Genomic DNA, 18,746 nt, shown 5'->3' on the forward strand with positions numbered 1-18,746 from the left:
AAGCCTTTTCATAAATTTGAAAAATAATATGAAGTATCTATTTTCCATTCATGAGAAATTAGCAAGATCTGGTTAATTAAGTCAGTAGCGAGCTAATTTTTCCTCCACACTTCATGCAAGCATGACAAGTCAGCTCAAAAGAAGAACTGTAGGTTTTGTGTGGTTGTTTTTGGAAGGGCAGGAGAAGGAGGATGCTTGATAAGACAATTAATAGAATTAGTAAATATGTTCGTGACATTAGACTAAAACTTCATTCTACTGCAAAGATGAAGAACTGATTCACTTTCACAAAACTGATGGCGAGGGACCATGAACACGATGCACACCTGCCATCAGCAAGCCCATGTTTTTTCACTTACTCTCAGCCTACGTTAAAATTGTATTAAAAAAAAAAATGCTTTCCGAATCTCATGGATATTCCTCCTTGCATTTAAATCACTGGCTGTCTTACTGCAGGTGAAAAAAAAATTAAGGCCTCCAGATAACGTGTGCAAGAAGTCTTAGTGCCCACAGAACCCAGGCAATCCACTTCTTTCTCCGTAACTTCATTCTCCCAGCCCTATCTGTCCTATAGAATAAGCTTTAACTATTATTAGGAGGCAGATGCCTGCGAATAGCACTCTGCAGGCGAAAACACGTAAAAGTGCTGGGTAGGCACTGGAGCTTCAGCAATACCTTAAAAAAAAAAAAGCCACAGCAGGAGAAGGCTCATGGGGACAGAATACAATTCCACATAGGATCAGATGGGACAACGTCAAGTGCTTCTCAGCCAGCTGTCCATGAACTTGTCTAACGCGCGCGTACATTCCCACAGCACACTCAAGGTTAGACAGCTCAGCGAAGTAAGCTTAATCCCTTACATAACCGTCTGCTGCCGTGCAGAATGAGCACATTGTTTCACAGCCTAACGGTGCCGCAAACACCTATTTCCACCGTGTGAGCAACACGGCCAGATACAAGTGGCGTGCTGGCTTACTCATTCTGCACACAGACTGCAACTTGCGTAAGGAGCAATCCTCTGTGTGGAGCCTGTGTTAGAAAACTGCAGTAACGCTGGGTTTATACATCTGAAAGTCTATTTCCTCTTGCACATTCTGTGCTACCCACAGCAAGTGTAATAAGATAAAAACCTCCTCCTACAGATTTTGTCTCCCATAAAGCTGGGACTAGTTCTTTTTTTTTTTCTTAATCTTCATAGAGACACGAAGCATTTATCTTCACCTCTATAAGGCAAATATCTGACTGACAGTATTTGAGAAGGCAATTGCTTTCAGTGAACAGAGGTATCCCCTATAAATTAAAAAAGCAGCCCCAAACCAACATTTTCTCTTTACCTCTATGTGGAAACAGATTCCAGAAACAGAGTGCTCTGCCACGACTCATTTGCACTAAGCAGCTACACTGCTGGTCCATGCAAGATTTGAATTTCACCTCTAAAAGTGAAATCCAAGCATACAGCGCACTGAGATGAAAGGGCAGAGACCAATTTATACTGGAGTGGGCAATTAAATTATAGCCACCACCTCACTGGTAGAGCTGAAGCTGCAACCTTTTCTCTCCCTGCAACCCCCCAAAATCGAGACCATCCACCGCTCTCACTTCCTCCTTTCTTGGGGAAAGGGAGACATCACAAGAAACCCCCTTGTACTATCACTTCAACCAAAGAAAAGAACACAGGTGACAGACGAGCCTGATTATTCTTAAGAATATACAGTTTTTAGACCAACCCTAGCCCTCTGTTCTTTATATTTTGCTGTTCCAAAAGAGTACTGTATTTGTATTTTGCTTCACATAAAAAATCCAGACTTAAAAATACACATTTTTGTGTGTGCTTGCAAAATGCTTTGGATTCCCAGTGGTTTTATTTCAGGCTCACTGAATAGGTCCTCAGCTAGGAAGCTCTGTATATTATTTAAAGCCAGACTGTCATCACCACTAAGCACAGTTATCACTGCTCCCATGATTACTCACGACAGTGTAAGAGATGCTTTGTACTACCTGGAAGAAAAGCTGCTATGAAGAAAGTACAGCTAACTTCCTGCCCTTACTTTCAGATTATACCTCTGGCCTAACGAGGCAAAGGTACGTCAGACTAATTACACTAACCTACGTTTTGTCTGCAGTTCCGCTCCTGTAAAACCAAAGACAACCTTTCTTTACAAACTGATTAAGTGATGGCAAAAGTCCTCAATTCAAGAACATTCTAGTATACAGCTAAATATTTCCTATTTTATCAGAACTAGGGTATCCTGCTAAGTATCAGGTACTAAAACTGTCCCAAAACAAGAAGTCTATGGACCAAAGTACGAAAACAAAATAAGCAAGCTTCAAGACGGGAGTGTTGAAACCTGCACTGATATTCAAAAGGCACAAGTGCGCCCCAGACACCCCAAGCAAGTGGCAGCCATGCTACATGCATATGAATCTGTGATTGCAAAAAAACTCCACAACAGCTTGCGCTTCACAGCCAGGCATGAGCAGCCACTACATCTGCCACTATCACAGCCACCAATGCCAACTTACAGCTAGACACTCTATCATAGTATGATTTTACACATGATAATCCTGTCGCCCTTCTTGTCATGATCAGTGAATAAACTACATTTCTACCTGTTACTTCTCATGTCTCTATAACCTTCCCTTTTTCTAATTCAAGTTTATTTCAGCCTAGAATTTCTGACTTCTAAATTATTCTTCTTGCAATGAGTTGTAAAAACGGCCTACTTGTTTCTCAGCTACTACCCTACTGCTTTATCCTCAAATATTACAGATTACTTAACACTTCTATAAAGGAAAAAATGAGTGGTGGAGTGTCCTACTAATTTTCAGATTAGGAAGCCAGAGTCAGTCCTATAAATGTCTTCTTCCAAAAGCAAAAAGACATCTTGTAATACTTTATCACAGCAAAATAAAAAGAGAACATGCTGTTTGAAGAAATTTCAACAATTCTAGCAAAGGAACTGTATCTAGAAGGAACTGTATCTACCTAAAAGAAAGCCTGAGGAATTTTCTGAAGTAGTTCAATTATTTATAGGTGATTATAGAAGATCTGGATGACATACTCAGGAAAAAACAAACAAACAAACAAACAACTTTCTGCCTTAACTTGTACATAACTAAGTTACATAAGCAATGTTAATAACAACAACAACAAAATGCAAACAAACAAGACAAGAAAAATCCCACAAAAAATCTCCAAAACCCAAAGATGGTTTACCATACTGCATGGTGCCACCCTTCCTGCCCTGGACGGATCTACTGTCTGTTCACCAGTACGTCCACGTGCGACTCGCAAAGCCCCACGAAGCCCCTGCCTCCCGCAGAACCCACGGAGAGTGGAAAAAGTTTCAGAGCTCCAACAATGGGATCACAGTTCTAAGTTTTAAGCTCTTTACAAATCGGGAGTAATACGAGCTCCTGCTCTTAAGTACTCTGCACGTTTCCAGTAGTGTCATATGTGAAGTATTTACTACTGTTTTTCTAAGCACTAGCTCCATTAAAAAAAAAAGAAAAGAGAGAGAGAGAGAGAGAAAAGAAAAAAGAATAAATGGAACAGAAGTTTGCAAAATATATTATGTAAAAATAACACTCAGACTACTGCAACAGTCTCTAGGTAACCTTAATTCCCACTCTACTATTTACGCATTTTGTGTATGCAAGTAAAACAGAAAAAACAAATTCCAAGAAATACTGTTACAGAAGATGAGCTAGTTTCTTGATGAAATCCTCTAAGAAAAAAGCATCTATTTTTTCATAGCATGTTCTATTCAGATTTACATTATTTGGTTTAAAATGGTAATAATAAAAAAATTACAGTCAAAGTTTTTGTTCTGAGAGTTAACATGTGGTATGTTCCCTTCCATGAGTTATCACATAAGGAGTACCTCTCATTCTTCATTTAGAAGTCATTTTTATTTAGCAGCTGAAAAATTAAATATTCCTTTCATCAGTTACTAAAGCAGCTGAATCATTTGCCATTCCAATAATCATGACAGTTGTCTATGAGGAGTTTTTTTTTGTTTGTTTGTTTTTAAAGGGCTGGTACAAAACCAAGACACTTATTTCTTTACCACCGGAAACGGGAAAGCGAGGAACAAAGACCAAGTCAACCTCTTCTCTACTACATCAGAAGTCAGTCCACCTATCTATCCTCTGACACCAACCTTCTAGAAACAGTATAAAAAAGAAGAGACGATTAGGGTGGGCTAATATACGTAATTTACCTGTAGGTGCCCTGGACCACCTCTAGCAGTTTGCTTCAAACAATGACCCATCAGTGCAAGGTGCACCACTAAGGAGCACAGGCCCTAAGAAAACGACAACTTAAATAAAATGTGGATATTCATCAGTCATCTTTATGAAATATTTAAGCACAGCTTTCCGGGAAGAATTCAGTAGCTCCCTGCAGACAGACTCAGTAGTTTCTTCCCTTTCCTGAGCATATCCCAGGACTAACACAGGAAGATCTTCCTGTCAGTTCTCCAGTACAATAGCATCAGGTGGAGAATGTCCTTTCCCCAGAAACAGGGGACAGCACTACCAGCTTACTGAGAAATTGTGTTGATATTTTTCCTCCCTTATTCAGAACAGATCAGGAGCAGACTTCGAAGGAAAACATCTAAGCAAATAATTTTGGGGACACAACAAAACACCTGTAGCAATTTCAACTTGTCAGTGGAAATACTTAGCCTAACCCTGAGGATGCTTTGCTGAAAGTTTACGTATGTCGTGCTTGCCTAGCAGCAGTATCCCCCCGCAACCTGGCATTCAAATGGCAGGAAAATCAGCAACTTTGCTCTTGAATCCACTTGCACTAAAACATCGCCTAAAGTAAGAAAGATTGTAGTTTTAACAATCTGATGGCCAGTATGCAAAGTCCAAAGACACATCAAGACATACTTATTTTCTATTTATAACACTATTTTTTCCTATTTAATGGTCAGGGATGTGAAAGAACACTCTCTCTACTCAGTCAGACATGAGCAACAGGATAGGACACTAGTCTGTTAACAGACTCTCATATCTTGAAAAGGGCAACCTCACACTAAACCTGGATTTTGGAACATGTTCATCATTATTTAGCAAGCTAAGTTTGGGCTCCAGAACCTGCATTTCCTCAACAGATTTAGCTTGCAATCCAGCATTAGTGAGTGCAGATATTCATCCTCTGATCTGATGTGAAGCTAAGGGACAGTGGTGGGGCAGAATGGAAGGAAAAAAAAAAACACACATGAACTATCACCTACCTAGCCAGTACACTAGGAGCAGCAGAACTGAATCTGAATGTACAGACAGTGACACAAACTGTATATATAGACCAGATGAGATAAAATTCCAAGAGGGCCATAGGCAGCCTGCAGATAAGTGCTGAGGCAGAAAAGGCCCCCCTTGGTGTTGCAGCAGTCTCCAGCAGCATGGCCAGCAGCTCACCTGCTGCTCAGGGCTCTAGTGGTAGCCAACACGCAGCAACTCAGAGGTGCCACGCACGGGGAAGGTAGGTGGAAAGCAGCCCCAAACGGCTGTCATCAAAGGCTCTGCTTGTGTGATAGCAAGATGTATTTTGGCCTGCTGCATTGTCCTCACGTGCCTGTTTGTTTTTTTTCTTTTATGGCTGTTTTCTTCTGCCCCCTCGGCCTTTCCCCACTCCCTCTTAAATGAATTTATATTAAGGGAGAACTTAGAAGGCACCAGGTAAGTGCCCATGAATTGTTTTACCAAAAACACAAGTTAGCACTGAATGGCAATACTAAATTTCCTTCTGGATCATGCCAATTGAAGGTGAACTGCCACTGGGTTAAAAGGAGGCAGAAACCTCTCTCCCTGAGGTTTGGCCAAGGGAGGTAGATCCTCCTCTTCCCACTAATGCTGGAGAAAGTCCATACCTGACATTTCTGCCGGTGCCTGGAAGAAGCCCCAGCAAGGGGCAGGGGGCGCAGGGCTCCCCATCACAGGAGACACAGCAGGAAGCACCAGCACCCAGCTGCTATGCTAAGGGCAGCACAGTTTCTTCCCAGCGCTCCACCACTGGTGAGATGCTGAGTACAGATCAACGTGCCTCCCCACTCTGGCCCCTTTTCCTGCACAGTCCTTTACATGGGTCTCCAGTTCTGACAGATAGGGGCTTGGGGGGAAAGGCATGCTCATCCACCTTCACACACCCGCATTGTCAACCTTGTTTTTAAATCTCAGCACTATCAGAGTGTTTTATCTTCCAGTAGCTTACTGACAACCCTGGGGAGAAAAAAAAAAAAGACTGGGCAATTTGAGCAGTTACGTCCACCAGCTATCCCCTCACCAGGTGAAACCTATTCCTGCTTAGGCTAGCACAGCAGGCTCAGATCCCAACAGCCTCATGCAAACCCTATGCCATATTGCCTTTCACTTCCACACCACAGCGTGGAAAAAAAAAACAAAAACAAGAAAAACCCACAGCAAGTCTAGAAAGGGGAAAAAAAGAAGGGGAGGGGCTGCGTGGCAACATGGGGGCAAGAGGCGGCAGGGAAAAAAAAAAAGTCCATCTGTGTGCATATCAGAAATAAAAACAGCCACTCTGAGGGAGCGCTTTGAGACTTTATTGATCTCCAGAGACAGTGACACTTCTTATGCTTGGCAGCCTATAAAGGAAGACTTTATAGTAGTTGGTAATTACACAGCACAGCCAACGTGCTGCAGACAGAAACGACGTGTTCTGGCACGGGGCACGCCGATGTCCAGCTACTACGTGCGCGGCTGTTCTGCGAGCGGGCGCGCTCGTTTGGTACGGAGCCTGCGCTGCATGCCGAGCCAGCACCGACTTAATTACGCCACGGGACTTCATGCATCCCTACGCAATTCTGCGCGAAGCGGCTCTTACGGGATTAGGGTCACACGCGCGCAGCGGGCTGAATGGCACTTGTGAGCAGGGAAATTTCTGCAGCAGAGCTACATGCAAGCTGAGGAGACCACGGAAGAATTAATTGTTAATTCTGCTCAGAAAACAGCCCTGTTACAAAAACAAAGCAAAACAACAACAACAACAACAAAATCCAAAGATGACTGTACTGCTGGGCTTTTTATCTCTGAGCAGGCATTTTCAGGCTTATTTACAGGAAAGGCACAAGATGCTAATAGACTGTCTCAATATGAAAAGAGGTGCAGAGAAACAGCAGCTGAAGGAATGAGTCACCAGTACCCAATTCCTCTTATATTTTGCATGTTTATTTGCTTACTAGTGTGCTCTCACCCTGAGAAGAGCTCAGACTCCTTCAGCTCTATATAGGATCTAATTTTAAAACCAACAGACTAGCTTGAAATGTACAATATGCTCCCAGATGGCCTGCACATGACAGAATATTCTTTTTTGGTAAACATCACTCCCTAAGCCTGAACTTTGCTCTCTTCCCCCCACCCACCCACAATACAGTCTTTAGCCCTACAAAGCTATGCACTTCAGCTATGCATAGGGGAAAGTCCTGCTCATTAGCTTCCCTATTAAGCAACAGCCACCTGCTACCTCCATAATTAGGAATAGCTTTCTAGAAAAATCACGATCCTAAAAGCACATTCTCAAAATACGCATGTTAATTTGTTACTGAAATCTAGTTCCTCCAGTTTCAGGCACTTAGCTTGAAGGGTCTGTGAATTCAGATACACAGTCATAGCCTCTCCACAGAGCATCTTCATCTCATACAGCAAATGAGAGCAAAAGTATCTACCACCAGGTACTCAGAATATGCTGCAGGGACAGGAACAGGCACCTATGAACCTCTTTGGCCTCAGAACACTTGTGACAGCAACTCCTACCAGCTTTGTATGGTGCTGAGAATAAAAATATGCATACATATGTATGTGTTCACAGACATATATGATAATATATTTTAATTGACTTGTTCATGTAATCAGAAAATGAGACCTCTGTTTTAAGAAACGGAGGATGGTATAGAAAAGCCCACCTCCAGTATCCCACCTCTCCAAATTTTCTGTGTGTGGCAAACAGCCATCAAATATGTAACTGGACAATATTTGATACTACAGTTACTGAACAGTGTAAAGCTTGGCACAAAGAGTAATCCAGCTGGAATCAAATGCTTCCTTTCAAGCATCCTCACACGCATTTGCTTTGAGGCTGCAGTAACTAGGTACCTTCCTATAATAGAGAATTTCTGCCAGTGTCTGTGAGAGTGAAGCAGCAAGTGACTTTGTTCAAAATAGCAGAGATCACCAAGCTGCTGGCACCTTAAGAGGACTGGAAAGATCAAATAGTAGAATCAAATTTAAAAATATATATTATGCACATTTGTTACATATAGACACATGTATATACACAGACACACATATATAGTATACATAGTACCTATTTTATACACACACACGGATACACACACACACACACACACACACACACACAGACTCTCAGAGTAGAGCAGTGGTGGTATTGTAGATCTGATGTTTTAATGACACAGAATGAACAGATCTACAGCTTCAAGTAATCTTTTACAAGACTAACTAGTACACCTGGAAAAAGTTGACAATTTTAAGGCATACAACCTCTTCAGATCTGAAATTAAGCAGCAGATACTCCAAATTCTATTGGAAAGAAATAAAGGCTACATGAAAGGAGCCTTTTATAATTTAGTCAGCTTGTAGCAGACTTCAAGTACTGAAGCACCTCAAGAATTAAAAGCAAATTAGAAGACAAAATGTCACCAAATAGAATATGAGAGAACTGATTGCCAACCAGCAAACATGCTTTAATATTACAGCAGTAGTCATACAAAGTCACTTGTAGCAGATGGAGTAGGGAAAGTATTTAACAAGAAACACAAGCAAAAATCCCACTGAACCTTACCTCCTTTCAAGCCTGGATTTTTAGCTAACTTTATACAGCAGTTGTATAATCAATCTGTTGGTGTATCTTTCAGTTCTCTGCTTCACTTTCTTAAACAAAAAAAAAAAAAAATACACACACCCTTGACTCTCAGCAGTAATCTATAAGCATTTGGAAGGAGGATGGAAGCTTCTCTCATAAATTAAAGGCCTTAAATACCTGATACTGGCTCATAAGCATTTCAAGTTGCCCATATGCTAACACTTAAGAGGTAAGTGAACAGGAAGAAAATAGTAATGTTTTTCTTCTTTTTTTCTCCCATTTATTGTAATACTTGGCCAGAAAGCAACAACAGAACATTAGCAAGCCAAAAAGCAGTACCTGATGAGCACACGGTAAAAATTTAAACAAATGCCACACTGACAGCAGTTTGAACTGAAGAAATCACTACCAGTACACATGAAACAATAAAAAAGGTCACTGTTTGGGGGACTGGGGGAGGGGGAGAATCTGCCCTTCAGCAACAGGAATTTGGATCTGCTACCAGGAAGTTACAACATGTTGTCAGCCTATGGTTTTAGGATTTCAAAAGCTAGAGAGATATCTAGTGTGGGTGGATGGGGGGGTGTCATATTAAGCAATTTTAGCCTCATTTGCATTGATGAGTTTCTGAACATGTCCCAGCATACTCTAAAGTCACAGAAGACTGAAACAGGGACACCACAAGGAAGTTATCTCAAGACCCTGAAGTACAGCAGCTGTGACTGGAGTTAGGTACTACAGAAACAGGCGAAGGGTAGCACAGGCTGTGAGAGCAAGCCACAAGCACACTTGAAGTCCTTCTGACTCTCTTTACCTCCATGCAAAGCAGCAAGAAGCACATCACTATCACAGCTGCAGAGTGCATCCTTGAACATTAGCACATGTAACACAAATTCTCTAAAAGTCATGCCAAACAGTTACTTATTTCATGTATTAGATGCCATTTCCTTGGCAATGGGACCCTGGACCAATTTTTTTGGAAGACTGCAATACTTGAAACATTGCGACCAACAGTGACCTACATCAAGCTCCTCTCCTCCACCTTCTTTCTTGAGCTCTCTGTCCTGCCCTACTTTAACAGAGATTACTTTGGCTAAACCACATAATAGTGTTATACAGACTTGGGTATGACTAAAAACTTGTCATGTCTAGCAATAAAAGTGAAATAAATAGCAACACTAACAGTTTCTCTAGCCAGCATCAACTGCAAGTTGAGCCACATGATGTACTGTGCAGAACTCTCTGTATTTCTGATCTGTATCGTGCAACTACGATGAAAAACGAAACCGAGGCAGGGACTAGCAATAATGGTTTGTCTGTAAAAGCCAGCAAACAATGAAAATTTTTCACAGCCATTTATTCCTAGATGAAAAGCCAGGAACAAGGACAGCAATTTAAATCACAGTGGAAAAGGAGCTCTTCCATCCACAGAAGAAATAGTTTTTTTTACATTGCATCTGTCTAGAGGCAAAGAGATTTAGCTGCACAATTTTTGTCTCCATTAATGCTACGGAGGCTTTCTTCCCCCTTCCTCTTCCAGTTAAACCAGTTATCTATCCCGGTCAGACTGGAGGAATGGCAGGTCCCAGGGGATTTGCTGGGATTCTGGCTATTCATAGCTCTCTGCTTCCTCAGGCATTTTAGAGGCTCACTGTGCTGTACCACCCCCACTGCTTTGAAAAGCAAACAAAAAAGGATGCGTGCACACGCACGCACAAGCATACTATAAGGCTACAACAGACCGAACAGAATCCGCCTACTACTTAGCCAGAGACTGAAAACAACCTAGTTCTGACAAACTAAGACTGCCCTCAGTTTGAAAGAGAAGGGGGAAGGCAGACTACTCCACCTTTGCTCAAGCTCAGACTCTTTGAAGAGAATACTTCGCACATGAAGCACTGCATGCCTGTTTATCCAAACAGGTACTCGAAACACAGGCAGGCAGCCTCCACAAGTAGAAATGCAGAATTATCCTCCACTGTGCCGAATATTAAAGATAAAAGCAGGTCTCTGATCTTTTATACCTATTCATATTTTACTGCTTTAAGGGAAGCATTCTCAACAGCTGCATTTTGCTGAAAAAGCAGTGTGGCTCAAGGCTCACCAATCTCATCCACAAACCTGCTTCTTCCATGAAGTCATGGCAAGGCTTAGCAGGAATACTATAGCATGTTCTCTAATAAAAGATGGTTTCCCCGCAAATATCAACGAGGATTTTCTAGAAATACTGCATAATGAGTCATCAACTGCAGGCAGCTAAACGCAAGACACCTTCTGAGCGAGCACAAAAATAACAGCGAGGCAAAAAATAGCAATTCGCTTCCCCAAAAAAAAAGGAAAAAAAAAAGGAAAACACCCCACACTCACAGGATTCATTCTCAAAACTTCGCACTCTAACTTCCCTCGGTCCAATATAACCTCTCCTGCCATTCATCGCGGGGAAAAAGGAAACAAAGAAAAAAAGATAGAAGGAAAAGAAATGTTTCATTCACGCTAGCCCGCGACGGCCACCAGCCCCGGCTCTCGGGACGGCTTTACGCACGGCACAGCCTGCAGCGCAGGGGCGGGAGCGTTTTTCCTGAATTTTCCCCTTTGTTCTTTTTTTTTCCCCTTTTCCTCCGCCTTCCCGCCCCCTCTTAAAAAAAAAAAAAAAAAAAAAAAAAGGAAAAAAGGGAAAAGAAGGGAAGAAGACACGGCGGGCAGGGTAGGGAGGGCAAGGGAAGGGGCGGCGGGAAGCCGCCCCGCGCTCACCCGTCTCCAGGGCCTGGTTGTACTTGTCGAGCGCGGCCGCGGGCTCCTGCCGCTCCCGCAGCGCGTCCCCCTCGGCGCGCAGCCGCCGCGCGCGGCTCTCCGCGCCGAACCACTTGAGCAGCAGGTGCCCCAGCACCACGTTCACGCGCGGGCAGGCGCCCGGCGGCGGCGGCGGCGCGGCGGCGCCCGCGGGCTCGGCGGCGGCGGCGCGGCGGGGCCGGTGGCAGCGGCCGCAGTCGCCGCGCTGGGCGCAGCGGCGGCAGTGGGTGTGCCCGCAGTGCAGGGTCACCGGCTCGCACAGCAGCCGCCGGCACAGCGGGCAGGCGAAGAGCTCCGGCGGGCGGCAGCACGCCGGGTCGCCCAGCGCGTCGCCCTCGGACCCGCCGCCGCCGCCGCCGAGCGCCCGGGGCGGCAGGCGCAGCTCCTTGTCGCGGATGCTGAGGGCGAAGCTCTCGGCCAGCTCGCGCAGCTCCTCGGGCCGCAGCCGCGCCAGCCGCGCCGCCGCGCTGTAGGCGTCCAGCGCCTCGGCCATGCGGCCGGCCCGCGCCAGCGCGTCGGCGCGGCGCAGGCACAGGCCGCGCTCGGGCTGCGGCAGCCCCGCCAGCTCCGAGCCGTAGATCTCGGCCGCCAGCTCGAAGTTGCCGCCGCGGAAGGCCTCCTCGGCCACCTGCAGCATCTCGGCGCAGGGCCCGGCCGCGGCCCCGGCCCCGGCGCCGGCCGCGGCCCCGGCGGGGGGCGGCGCGCACGGCCCCGCGCCCAGCTCCATGCCGCGCCGCGCCGCGCCGCCGGCCCGGGCCGCCCTACTCCATGCCGGGCCCGCGGCGCCGCCGACTCCGGCCCCGGCTCCTTCCTGGGCGGGGGCGGGCAGGGGAGGGGGCGGGCCGCTGCGGCGAGGGGCGGGGCCAGCCCGGGGGCGGGGCCAGCCCGGGGGCGGGGCCAGCCGCGCCACGCCCCCCGCGGGCCCGGCTGCCGGCTTATGTAAGGGGCGGCGGGCGGTTGTGTAACCGCCGCCGCCCGGGCCGTTGGCGGCCGCGGCGCCCTGCCCGCGACGGCCGGCGCAGGTGCCGGGGCCGCACGTGTGCGCGGCCCGGCCGTTAGTGGCGGCGGCTCCGCGCTGCCGCGGCGGCGGGGGGCGGTTCCCGCTGGGCCGCCGCCAGCTCCTCTTCTTTCCCCTCCGCGGGGCTGCGCCGCCGCCGCCGCCCCCCCGCCCCGGCTGGCGGCCCGCGCCGCCCGCCTCTGCCGTCGTTCGGCCTCAGACGGTGGCTCTCGCTGGTTCCCCGGGAAGCGAGCACGTGTTGTCTCTCTCCCTCTCTTCTTGTTTTATTTTTTTCTATTTTTTTTTAACACAACTCTCGGGGAAAAAAATATCCTTTTCTGCAAGTGGCAGCCCTGCCAACTCAGCTTGGGATCTGAAAGTCGTGCTGAGCGCTGGCTTGTGCATCGGCAGCAACAATAAAGCTAATGCAGCTGGAAGTTGGTTAATCATGCGTGAGTCAGAAAGGAATCCAACTTGCTCCGCAGGACTAACAGGAGTAATATATATATATATATATGTGTGTGTGTGTGTGTTTATATATTTATATATATATATAGTGGTAGGCAATGTTTATTTTGGACACTGCTGTAAACAAACTCTTCAGAGGTGTGGGGAGTGTATCAATCTGATGAAGAGGTACCAGCGCTCAGTCAGTTTTTAGACAGCAGCTGGACGATGGAGGGTGTTTTCTTCTCTCTCACTAGGCCCAGACCCCCACCCCCAAAGAGCCTGTCAGTGCTGGCATGCCCCACTGCTTCTGGTCTGTCTGCTTCCATAACGTGCCCATTTTTCATCGTTACTGTTTCTAATTATGGTGCTTTGAGCAAAGCTCACTGGTCCCAGCGCTCACACCACCCTCCCTGGCTCAAGGTTTCTATCTAAAAGCTGACCTCAGCATCCTTTCCCCGCTTTGCCATTCCCCTTCTTGATTTTTTTCACTGGGAATTGTTATGGGACTGAATCCCGGTGCCGTCTGATCATGGTCAGCCGGGGACGTTATGCACAAATTGCAGCGCACCGGTGGGGTGGCTGTTCCTGCCGGGTTGTGCTCTTCATCCAGGACCCGTCGCAGGAACTTGGAAGGAGGACAGAGGTTTGCGCTCTCTGCGGAGTCACCCTCTGCTTCCCGGGATCCTGAGGAGTATGGACTGCGTTTTTGCCGACTATTCTTATCCTGCCCTCCTAGCCGTAAAGCTCTTCTGCTGCAAACCTCCCTCCTTGCTTTCCTGTTAAAGGAGGGAGCAGGCTCATCCCTTCCGCCACGCTGCTTTTCCCCCACGTGTCTTGGCGTTGCTCCGCGACAGTCCTTCACCTGAGCCGCAAGGTCATCAGTCCCGACGGAGGGACGGCGGCGGCTGCCCTCGTGGGCACCGTCTCAGGTGGCAGCGTGGAACAATACCCGTCCTTCATGTAATTTGCTGCTGCGCTCCCTGTCGAACTGGCAGGGCGTGCTGGGAGGGCTGCAGGTCTTTCCTCATCAACGCTTACCGCATGCTTTCTAGAAGAACCTCTCACTGAGGGAGGCCGCTACTTTATTTAGCAACACGATCAATAGTCTCTTGGTATGCAGCCTCTATTTCGTTGAAAACATCTATTTGCAAGAGAACCAAATTATCTCGCTCCAATTTAAGCTGACTCAACATGATATCTTTTTCCTTACCTCCCCCTCCCCCCCGCCCCTCCCAGCCCAGTACAGACTAAAGTCTGAGCACACTTTCTTCTCTCTCATTTGTGATGAGAGCCCTATTTTGGGGGCTGCATTCTCTTTCTCAGGTTTTCCTGCCCAAGAACACAGTTCATTTATATGTCTAGAAATGGCGTTACCCTGCTCTAGTATCTGTAGTCTCTCCTTAATAGCTGCTGTTTCTGTATCTGAGAAACAAAGCTACGGTTCCCTTTTGTAACATTTGTAAGAATTCATTGAGCCCAAGAGCAGAATTTGGCAGAGGGCTGCATAAATGTCCCAAATAGTGGCCATTCATTTAGTACTTTTTTTCCGTATCAGCCTTAGAGTGAAATTTTTCTTGCTATAGAGGTTATTACAGAGTCTGGTGCTTTCATTTGTCAGAAGGGACTAAACTGACAGTCTGTTGAGACAAATGTGATGCAATAAGAGAAACGTGACAGCAAAATAAGCTGCTATTACCTGAAGAGCTATGGGGGAATATCTGTGACTGCGAAGACTGAGGGCTCAGTATAAAACAAGCATGTAGATGCCTATTAATACTTTGCAGGAAAGAATGATACCCTAACAGCAAAAACAAGGGAAAGAAGTTAAAGTAAAACTGTTAATCATCTGTACTTACAAACCTCATTCTTATCACTGAAATTATTGGTCGTACACTCAGGTTATTCATCCAAGGTCAAACATGACATAGGAAAATCCTGCCAGAAGGTCTGAAGCCGGAGCCCCATGACAGGACATGGCTCATGGCTTTTTCTAGGATGAACTAAGAGCAGCCAACTGTCGCAGCCCCAAAACAATGGGTTTCTCATAAGGCATCTGAAAGCTGATTGAAACACCAAAGTTAATTTATAATTGTAATTAAGAGAAAGGCTATAGTTATTCCATAGGATTGAAGATTTGCCTGCTGCGGGAGAGGAAGGACTTCCTCCCATGTTTGTCAAATCCATGGCAAAGCTTCTGCCAGTTTCATCATCTTAAAAAAGACCCTCAGCCAAAATCAGTGATTATGGTAGCAGGTTGTTAGAGGTGCTCCCTGTCAGCAGTATGATTTTTCCTGTTAGTAGTATGTTTCCATCTAGGAGTGGCCTCATAAGGCCATGTCAAGCTATATGCAGTTGCAGATGTCCCTATGCTTTCCAACAGGAGAATTACAGATGCTTTCTCCACTGGGTTACTATTAAATGCTTTAGAGTTGAAACTAGATTTCCTCTGACTTTATAGCCTAATCTTCAACGTCTGCCTGAGGCCCAGCTTTCCTAAGATTTTGCCCCAGAATAGAATTTTACTTGAAATTGGGAGGGGTAACGGAGAAGGGGAAGCAACTTTGGAATTACACTATTTACATATTTGGAGAACATTTTTAATTCCTCTACCAAGACAGTTTGAACTGTTAAATTCCAGTATGTTTTGTTGCTCTTTTGGAGGAAATATGCCTTTTATTGTTTTGGGGTAAGTTAATTAGAAAAGAATGATAATATATCATCAGCACACAGACATACACATGTACTGCATTAAAACATTCAACTGAAGTTGCAAAGTCAAACATAGGAAAAATAGGAAGCAGCACAATACCAATTTAACTTGTATCCTTCATGCGTGTGCCTGATACATTTTTAAGTTAATCACATACTATTTTCTCTAGGACTTACACCTCTTTCAGTGTTCAGGACAGAACGTAGTCATTTAAAGAGCATCTAAACAATACTTTATCTTATTCTGATTAGTAACTGTGCAGTCCCCCATACTTTCAATTTATATTATTCATACTTCACTGCAGTGGCAGAATTATACATTTCCTCATGTCCTTTTCTATAAAATTTAGGATTACAGCAATTGAATATTTCCCAAATACACATTTTCAACAAAAGCTGAGGGAAAAGGAATACTATTCCACTGATTTACAGATGGGAAGTAGACATAGAGATGAATTAAGTCCAAAGTGGGACAAATACTAATTTGAGGCACTCCATTTGAGATATTAAGTGTATGAACTGTCAGAACATGATTTTTCAGGAATGCAGAATATTTCACAAGCACAACTTCCTTTGGTTAAGCCACAATTGGATAGAAGTGCTGAGAGGTCATTCAGAGTCCGAGTCTCAGCTTGGGCACTCTGAAAAGGAGAGCTATACAATTAGTGATCCCTCTCCCAAAACACGATTTAAACGATTTATATTGTGGCACAAAGACAATCTGCAGCAGAGGGCTGAAGCCAATTCTTCCAGCTAGCACTCAGATGCTTTTTTCTTCCTTTAATCACTGCCTCATTTATAACATGTTTTCTGGCTTTCAAATGAAAAGGTCTCTGATTATTCTTATTAAATTTTTTTGCCAATGTAATGAATTTGCCCCAGATGAAATAGCATGTTTTTTTTAAAGAAAACCTGTGATAAACACCAAAGATAAAGAATTCCATATCATGATGTTTAAAGGTAGCGCACTTATGAGCTAGCTTTTATAATGAGAACTACTATTAATAACATATTAAAAATAGGTGAGATCAACTGTCCTGAGTATAACAAGAAAATGGTGTATAAATAATCTGTAAAGGAAAGGGGTTCATTAAAGCAAGACCACCAATGGAAAGAATAGTAATTTCCATTTTTTCAGAAATCCTATTTTTATAGGAAGAGTGTAGGATAGTGCTAAGGATGATAAAGATTCTAGCTAGCATCTATTGGCATAAATGTTCAACAATTTTTTAATGAAGATGTTTTCCTCCCTCCTCCCCAGAAGATGTTTAATACAGCAGTCCAGCTGCTGTGAATCACAGGAGCCAAGAAATTTCTGAGGTTTTCATGCTTCCTTGCAACATTCCAGCCTGGGAGATGCATCTTATTCTTTTAGCATGACACGTGTATCATGTACAAAAGATGTTATTCCTAACTACATCCTGCATGGGCTGATTGGAAGATTAAACAGATTGATAATTGTCCAAGAAATCATTAACACATCCTATGATGCAAAAGGAACCAATTAGTTAAAGTGTACTACTGGATGCCCTTCAAATAGCTGCTGTGTGGAGCAAGAGGCTCCTCACTCCGAGATAAGCGCCTATTTTCTAATTAAAGAGTTACATAGCAGGATGACGCCACCGGCAGTGCACAGTGGCCTGGAGAGAGGCTGGTGGTCCCAGCACATGCAGCTGCAGAGATGGTCAGCTTCTTTCAGCGAGGTCTCTTTCCATATAAGTTGCTTTGTTATTTCCTGGTAGAGAGCTAAAGACTATTTTCAGTCTCCTTTGGTAAGTCACACACATTCTTAGATTTTCATATTATCACAGGTATTTTCTTGTTATTTTTGATGAAGTAACAAGGCCTCAGTTTCACTCTGCTGCTGACAGCAGCAGGACTTTTGGGAAGGCACAGGCTTGGAGCAGGACGCTCTCATTGCACACGCCAGTCTCCACCTCTGGACACACGGGGTCAGTTTGCCCACCAAGCAGCAGTGGGATCTAGAAGCCAGTATGTGGTGAAAATGGGTCAACTTATGCCAGTGCTGCAATCTCTGTTTTAGCTGTGCCTTAGTGAAACCCCGCTTGCACTCCTTTGGACTGCTCTACATGCTTAAATGCAATAGCACGTAGCCGAGACTGAATGCTAACGACCCAAGCATTTACCTTGTGTGGGTGGTAAATGCTGTCCTAAAGTTAAGGGAGGTGAAATACACCGTGGCAAGAAACCCTTTTGGCACCTGACATCAAGCTTTTTTTAAAAAAGCAGGATAGCACATAGCTGTTGGTGTCCTCCCAAATCCCTTCTGGTGCCAACAGCCCTACATGGCTGTATTTCAGCCAAGCATCAGGAGCTGCAGTGTGGACATCCCCTTAGTTACAAGAGACACCTAGTGGCATCTAGGGGCAGCTTTTCATATTTCTGGAGTGTTGCACAAAAATTCAGGGAGACAGGCTGACTTTAAAATATAGATGGAGATCAGCATATTCTCTCTCCTGGTCCTTTCAGGACAGAATTATCTTCTCAGGTGCTTTTTCTCATTCTTGTCATGCCTAACTTCTGCACATATATAATTTTACATCTCTATTTTCACACTATGTTTTTTAACTGAGAGACATCATACTTTCAGTTTAGTTATTATCAGATAAATAATTCATTGAAATGTAAATACTTTGCCCTGTTTCAGAAGTGATTCTCCTACAGTTTTACAGTGTTGGTGCAACACCATACACCAACAAGTGTTCTTTGAGACTACGTGCTCTGAAACAGATTTTCCAGAACCCTGGAGAAGTATATCCTAGCATTATACTTTAGTATCCTATGGCCATTGCTTTGTGCCATTTGTGTGCTGAGGCCCAAGCTCTGCTCTCATGAATATCTAAGTGAGGTCTTTTATTTCAGGAATATTGCCAGGGATTTAACCAAAGGAAAAGTTGGACCTCAAACGTGCATTTCCTTCCTCACTTCAAA

General features: G+C 45.0%; 1 protein-coding gene across 1 annotated transcript in view; it reads right to left on the reverse strand.

Moving 5' to 3' along the window:
• The window catches only part of LONRF2 (LON peptidase N-terminal domain and ring finger 2), a 36,575-nt gene extending 24,210 nt beyond the window's left edge, over positions 1-12,365 (reverse strand). The window contains exon 1 of the mRNA XM_062601598.1: positions 11,600-12,365. Within this exon, the coding sequence (XP_062457582.1) occupies positions 11,600-12,365 (766 nt within the window). The remainder of the gene's footprint in view (positions 1-11,599) is intronic.
• Positions 12,366-18,746: the final 6,381 nt, after the last annotated feature.

Source organism: Rhea pennata, chromosome 1 (genome assembly GCF_028389875.1).
Source record: "Rhea pennata isolate bPtePen1 chromosome 1, bPtePen1.pri, whole genome shotgun sequence".
Classification (NCBI taxonomy): domain Eukaryota; kingdom Metazoa; phylum Chordata; class Aves; order Rheiformes; family Rheidae; genus Rhea; species Rhea pennata.